General features: G+C 42.4%; 1 protein-coding gene across 1 annotated transcript in view; it reads left to right on the plus strand.

Annotated features, from left to right (window-relative positions):
- MORC2 (MORC family CW-type zinc finger 2) overlaps nt 1-6,444 on the plus strand; it is a 60,881-nt gene that overhangs the window by 21,174 nt on the left and 33,263 nt on the right. The window contains exons 6-8 of the mRNA XM_015418168.1: nt 65-173; nt 1,309-1,468; nt 5,644-5,755. Coding sequence (XP_015273654.1) covers nt 65-173; nt 1,309-1,468; nt 5,644-5,755 — 381 coding nt within the window. The remainder of the gene's footprint in view (nt 1-64; nt 174-1,308; nt 1,469-5,643; nt 5,756-6,444) is intronic.

Genomic DNA, 6,444 nt, shown 5'->3' on the forward strand with positions numbered 1-6,444 from the left:
TACGCTTATTTTGCCTTGAGTAAAACCAGTCATTATATATTACAACACTGAAATCTCTCTGCAGGGGCTCCATGCGGATTGGCAAAGATTTTATTCTCTTTACTAAGAAGGACAACATCATGACCTGCCTTTTCTTGTCTCGCACGTTTCATGAAGAAGAAGGAATTGATGAGGTCTGATTTATGATTTTAAAAAGCAAATTGCAAACACAGATCTATATAAGCTAAAGTGTCTTTCTTGATTATCAAGGTTAATGACTGCTTTTAAATGGGTTTTGGTTGTTGTTTTCATTAGCATTTGGGCTTTTCCATGATGACACATTTTGATGTAGATTTTTCTGAAATTTTTCTTAATTGATTTCTGTTCTTTGCTAAGCCATAAGACTGTCTTTCCCAACCTTTTATATTTATAAACAGTTAAAAATACCAGTTTAAAAACTTTGAAAAAAATGTAATTGAGAGCTTTTGGGAAAATGTCTTTGGATGACATTAGCAATTTCACATGCTTGCCACCAGCTAAAAGGCTTTGGGTAGGATGTTCCATAATTTGAGGGGTCACCATAGAGAAATCCCTGTGTTATGTAAAATGTCTTTGGATGACATTAGCAATTTCACATGCTTGCCACCAGCTAAAAGGCTTTGGGTAGGATGTTCCATAATTTGAGGGGTCACCATAGAGAAATCCCTGTGTTATGTGGCAGTCCACCTTAGGTGATGGTAGCACACTGAGTGGGTAGGGCAAGTGAATTGCTAACTAAGATTACTTCTAGCATGGGGATTTGGCTCTGTAATTTATTTCAGATGATTATTTTTTAGTATATGTACTGCCAAAAGAAGCTGTATTTTGAACTACTGTCTGCAAAGGCAGCATCATGTACTACATTGTCATAATGTATCTTGGATGTAATTTGAATATATAAATAACTGTGCTTGAATGAGGTTTTTTGAGGAATAGTTGCAGATCTGACTTTTCCTTTGAAAAGCATAGACCTAATAGCACTCGCAGACTGAGAACCTGTTTTTTGAAGGGGAGTGCAGCTGTGTCCAGAAAAAGATGACTCCTCAATCCCAGATTTGGTGTATCATCAGCCAAGAGCACCTCTTTCAAACAACATGTATTGCAAGTCATCTCCAGGCTAAATCAGTGTACATCTGCTGTACTCTTAGGAAAATGGAATCTAATCACTGGAGGCAGTAGGAAAAGGCCAGTTTTGTATATTGGGCTCTTGAAAGCAGTGACGTCATTCTATTTTAGCTCAAATTAATTTTTAGTATAAGATCCTTTCCCCCCCCTCTCTTTGAACTTTAGGTAATTGTTCCTCTACCCTCCTGGAATGCTCATACCGGGGAGCCCATAACAGACAACATGGAGAAATTTGCTATTGAGACTGAGCTGATCTACAAATATTCCCCGTTTAAATCAGAGCAAGAAGTATTGGAGCAGTTTAGGAAGATTTGTGGGGAGAAAGGTGAGGTATAGTCACTCTGTGTGTTTGTAATAAGGTCAAAGCTAGGTGTACTCTGCACAAAAAAAATCAAAAGTGTTTACTCTGCATCAGCTGGAGTAGTGCATCCTTGCAAGATAAATTCTCTCAGTATGGCAAAGCTTTGTAGATTAGCTAGAAACTTTCCAGTACCTGTGTGGGAGATTCTTCAGTCCATGTCCTGTCTGTTTTGTGTCAATGAGACCTGTTCAGAGCTCCACCATTTTATTCTCAGGCCTTCTAGCAGTCCTTTTTTCCCATTCCCTCTTTTCTCCTCTGCATTAGCCAGCTAGACAAGAAGCCAATATCATGCCTAGAACAGCACAGAAAAGGATTGCTAAGTTTGTGGCCATCTCAGAACTGGTGTTCTCTGCAACTGGAGCTGGCACGAAGGTACAACGGGAGTGATCTCTAAGGCTGTCTTGACAATTTCCACTGTGCCCATCTCCAGTCAGATGGCAATGACACTACTGCTAACTAGGCTGCAGCACAAGGCACCACAAGTTTGGTGCAGAAGGAGTACAAAGCTCAGAGCGAAGTTCATGGGGACAGAAACTTGGCATTGGCCCAATGGTTCACTCCCTGGATCCTTGACAAGGGGCTCTTTGCACCTCAGCATGTGCCTGGAATAACTATGCGATGATCCATGATGTTAAATGAGGCAGTTCTCCCCCAGCCAGCCTGGTTGGTGTTCACCAGCAAGAAAGACGCAGTAAAACAGCCATGCTTCATTCCATTTCCTCCCAGATAAATGGTTGGGTATTGCCTAACCCCGTCTCTTCCGCAAGAAGTAAAGAATTCTCCAGGCCAGGCAATCATCCAATAAGAGATCTGTCCCTAACTCTGCATCTGGGCAAGTTATACCTTTCCCATCTGGGTAACCCAGTATAGTTCAGCTTTGTGACTCTGACGCATAAACATGTGTGAGGAGGCAGAAACAAAAGAGGGAAAGGACTGGCAAAAGCAACTAAAGTACCCTGAGAACTTACATACATTCTATTTCTTACTTGACTCCATCATGGACTCATTTAAGATTCCTTTGGTGATTGCTCTGACATCAAGTGGTATATAAGGACTGGCGGATCTCTTAAGAACTTCAAGGGACCTGTCTTCGTGTAAGACTCATGAGGCCTCAGAATTGGTTATTATGTCTAGCACTGCTAAATCCTTTTTTGCAAGGACTTATTTTCACTGGTAAGAGGTCCTATAAGAACAACAACATGATGATGCAAAATTTTGACACATCCTCCATAATTGTGTGATGCTTCCTGTGGCCTTCGTGCATGACTCTGGCTTAGACTCTGTGCAGTTATCTGCATAAGCTGGTGTAATGATTTGAAGAAACTTATGGCTAAAATACTGCAACATGGCTTGCACTTCTCAGTCTGGATGAGATCAAGGATGAGAGGAAGGCCATACCGTCAGTGCCCAAGGTAGATGAAAGACCAACTGCTCTGGATATAGCTCCTTTTGTCTCTGCAGGTCACAATATAAAGTTCAAATTCAGCAGACATCTGGCTCCAAATCCAGCTTTCAGACCAGAACCAGTCTTCCTCAGTTTTTTCATACAAGTGCTTCCTCTAACTCAAAACCATCCCTCTCAGGCATGATGCTGTTCTCCACTTGTGAGTTCCATTTTACAAAACATCTCAGATGCAAAACTTCTCAGATGCCTACTGGTGTCTTCTGTATTATACCCAAGAAGAACAATAAATAGAAATACCAACAGACTTGTGAACAGAAGAAAAATCCTTTTGGCCTCTCCTCACTCTCACAAGTCTTCACCAGGCTCATGATCCTTCTCGTGTACTTTTTGGTTTGGGGCATTCACTTGTACCCTCTACTTGTACAATTTTCTCTTCCATTTCCCATCTCAGGAACAGTGAAGTGTGAATCTCTAGAACATTACCGACTAAGATCACAGGTTCTTCGTAAACCATCTTGCAGTGACGTGTGAATCTCTGGAACATTACCGACACTGTAAGATCACAGGTTCTTCGTAAACCATCTTAAGAGGGAATTACTTGCTGTCAATCACACATCTAGGAACAGTCATAGACACCTTGAATGCAAATGTCTCGTTTTTGGAAAGGGCCATTACGACATCGTCCTCCAGCTCGTCATCAAGTCCTTAGTGGGTCTGATAACCATGGCTAAGATTCTGGTGGTACTGGAAAGTGCAGTCAAGTTGCAGCCGGCTTATGGCAGAGCTGGTCTGCTGTTGCCTGCCTCCACATAGGAGCCCTGGCACTTCTTGGTGGTGTCCCATCCAAATACCAGGGCTGACCCGGCTTAGCTTCTGAGATATAATGAGAATGGGCTAGCTTGGGCCCTCCAGGTCAGGGCCCAAGATTCTAGACTTCATGATTTTATGTCTGGATATGTTCTGGGAGCAACCTGCACTCCCATCCCCTACAGTGGATACTGTATTTATTTATTTATTTATTTGGCTTATATACTGTGGGAACATCAGGACAATGCTGTACAACAGCAGCACCTTCAGCTAGCTACCTTATATGAAATCTATCAGTTGTTCCTATAGTGGCTACAATACCAGGATATTGATGAAAACAGAACCCTGAAAGAACCGGTATTCATCCAGGGACCTACAGATGCCAGCCACTGGCTGAGTTGCCAAGAACTGAATCCGGGGGAGTGGATTCTTAGCCTGAGAGTATTCTGCACAGTAGCCAGGAGATAAGGTCAACCAATCTTACATATGTGTGCTTCTCCCGTCAACAAATAGTGGTCCAGCTTGTACCAGAGTCTTAAAGAAGATCATTCATGAAAATGAAGACTTCATCTTCATAGCACTCCACTGTAGTTCTCTAACCTTGTGACCATGGCAGTTCACGCCATCCCCCAGCCCTGTGACCTCTTTATTCAGTGGCTTCTTCTGCATCCCAAGACCTGATACCACCTTTTCCACTTGTGCTGGAGAGAAAAATTCTAGAATCCTTCAGCTATTCTCAAGAGATTGTTGACATCCTGTTGGCCTCTAGCAGCAATCCAGCCAAGGATCCATGAGATTAAAATAAAAGGCATTTGTTTTGTGGTTTTGGTAAAGGCATCTACCATGGACAAGGAGTTGCAAGACTTCCTGCATTCTGATCTCAAACAGACCTTACTCCTCAACACGCTTAAGAAACAAATCCTATCTGCAGTACTGGACAGAAAAACCTTCCAGCTCATTCTCACATTTGCCACTTCCTCAGAAGGAAATGGTGCAGATTAGACATCCATAGGACGATAAAGGCACTGATGCCTTCTGAACCGCCAACACCCACTTTGTGTCCTTTTCGCTCCCTCCTTCAAGGCAAGAAAGATACCACCAAATGTAACATGCAGAGGTAGATGAAAGCATGCATATTTCTGGCCTACACAGTGCAATAACTTCCGGTACCCACTGGGATCCTTACTTCTCTACTGGAAAGCCGCTACTTTGATTGGTTTCTCCAATAATATCCCCCTAAGGAGATCTCTAGGACTGCCACTCTGGGCATCTGCCTCAGCCTTTTTTAAATACTATAGGTTGGACACTTTTTTCCTCTGCCAACAGAGCCTTCAATAGGAAGATTCTCTGAAGTGTTTTTCCACAATGGTCCCTTGATGAATATCAACCTGGAATGGTAGCCAGCTTTTCAGTCCTTGCAAGGATGCTTTCCTCCACTGATGGGATATGAAAATTGAATTTTGCTTTAAGGGGTTCTTCTCATTGTTGGAATGAAGGGCATTCTTCCCTGCTCTATAAAATTCATGAGTGACTACTGGAATATAGTAAAGAGATGGTTCCCAGGCTACAGTAAGCAGTGTTCTAGAAACCTGTTTTCTGTGTTGCTATATTTTTTGAATCTAGGGTTATGTTTGTTGTTTAGAGGTTTTTAAGCCTTCACTCTTGTAAGTGTTAACTGGGGTACTTCCCACATAGGAACCAGAGAGACTCTAGCTGATTTATCAAGTGAGTGATGATTGGCCCCTTACAAGGAAGCCCTCCATTCCACTACTGAGAAAAAACCCCTTTCGACCACAGTGTCTCATGTTTAATTTTCAAGATGCCAAATCACAATTTTGTACTGTGTGATAAAGAACGTGTGAATTTCTGCCCCCAAAAAGGAAGTAAAGATATGCAATGATTAATGCCCTTGTGTCTGATGCCTCAGGGACTCTGGTGATCATTTTCAACCTTAAACTAATGGATAACGGAGAACCTGAACTGGATGTTACTTCTGACCCAAGAGATATTCAGATGGCTGAAACCCCACCAGAGGGGACGTAAGTGTGACATTGCTGGCTGCCTAAACAATGTGCATGTTAGAAAGCATGACAAGATGCCCCTTGCTCTCTAGTAGCTGAAATGCTTATTTCGGGGGAAAGAAAGCTTCCTTCTCTGAATTCAACCCTTCATGGAGTCGTCTGCACATAATGTCTGAGCTACAGCTCTGTGGGGAAAGAAGATACAACTACGGACAGTGAGGGAACTGTGCCATTCAAAATGCTGGGGAGTCATAGTCTGTCCTTGAACATGTTTGATTGAAGATTGAGACTGTCCCAAGAGTTGGGACAGTCATTCACAGACTTTCATTGGACAAGTAGAAGGTTAGAAGCATATAGACAAAGTTGAAGTGTGGAAGGTTAGTGCAAAACAGCTTGTAGACAGCAGAGAAACAGCATAGGCACAGGTGACAGATTCAAGGTTCCTTCAAGGACATCAGCTTTGTCTTTTTCCTGACCCAAACTCAGAACTCCACAAAATTAGACAGGATCCAGTAATAAACTGTTGCCATCCACCCTGCCTGGTTTTTTTGCATTCTTGGCATATGTAGAGAATTCAAGGGAGGATTGGAATCTATTATCTCACTTTGTGCCATGTTTATAGGTCCAAACACTGCGAATTTCTCTTGCAACTTTGATATTCCTAGAGATGTGAAGGCCAGGAAAAAAACTGGAAAAATTTCCCCCCC

The sequence above is a fragment of the Gekko japonicus genome, unplaced genomic scaffold, assembly GCF_001447785.1.
Source record: "Gekko japonicus isolate JY-2015 unplaced genomic scaffold, Gekko_japonicus_V1.1 scaffold1928, whole genome shotgun sequence".
Taxonomy (NCBI): Eukaryota; Metazoa; Chordata; class Lepidosauria; order Squamata; family Gekkonidae; genus Gekko; species Gekko japonicus.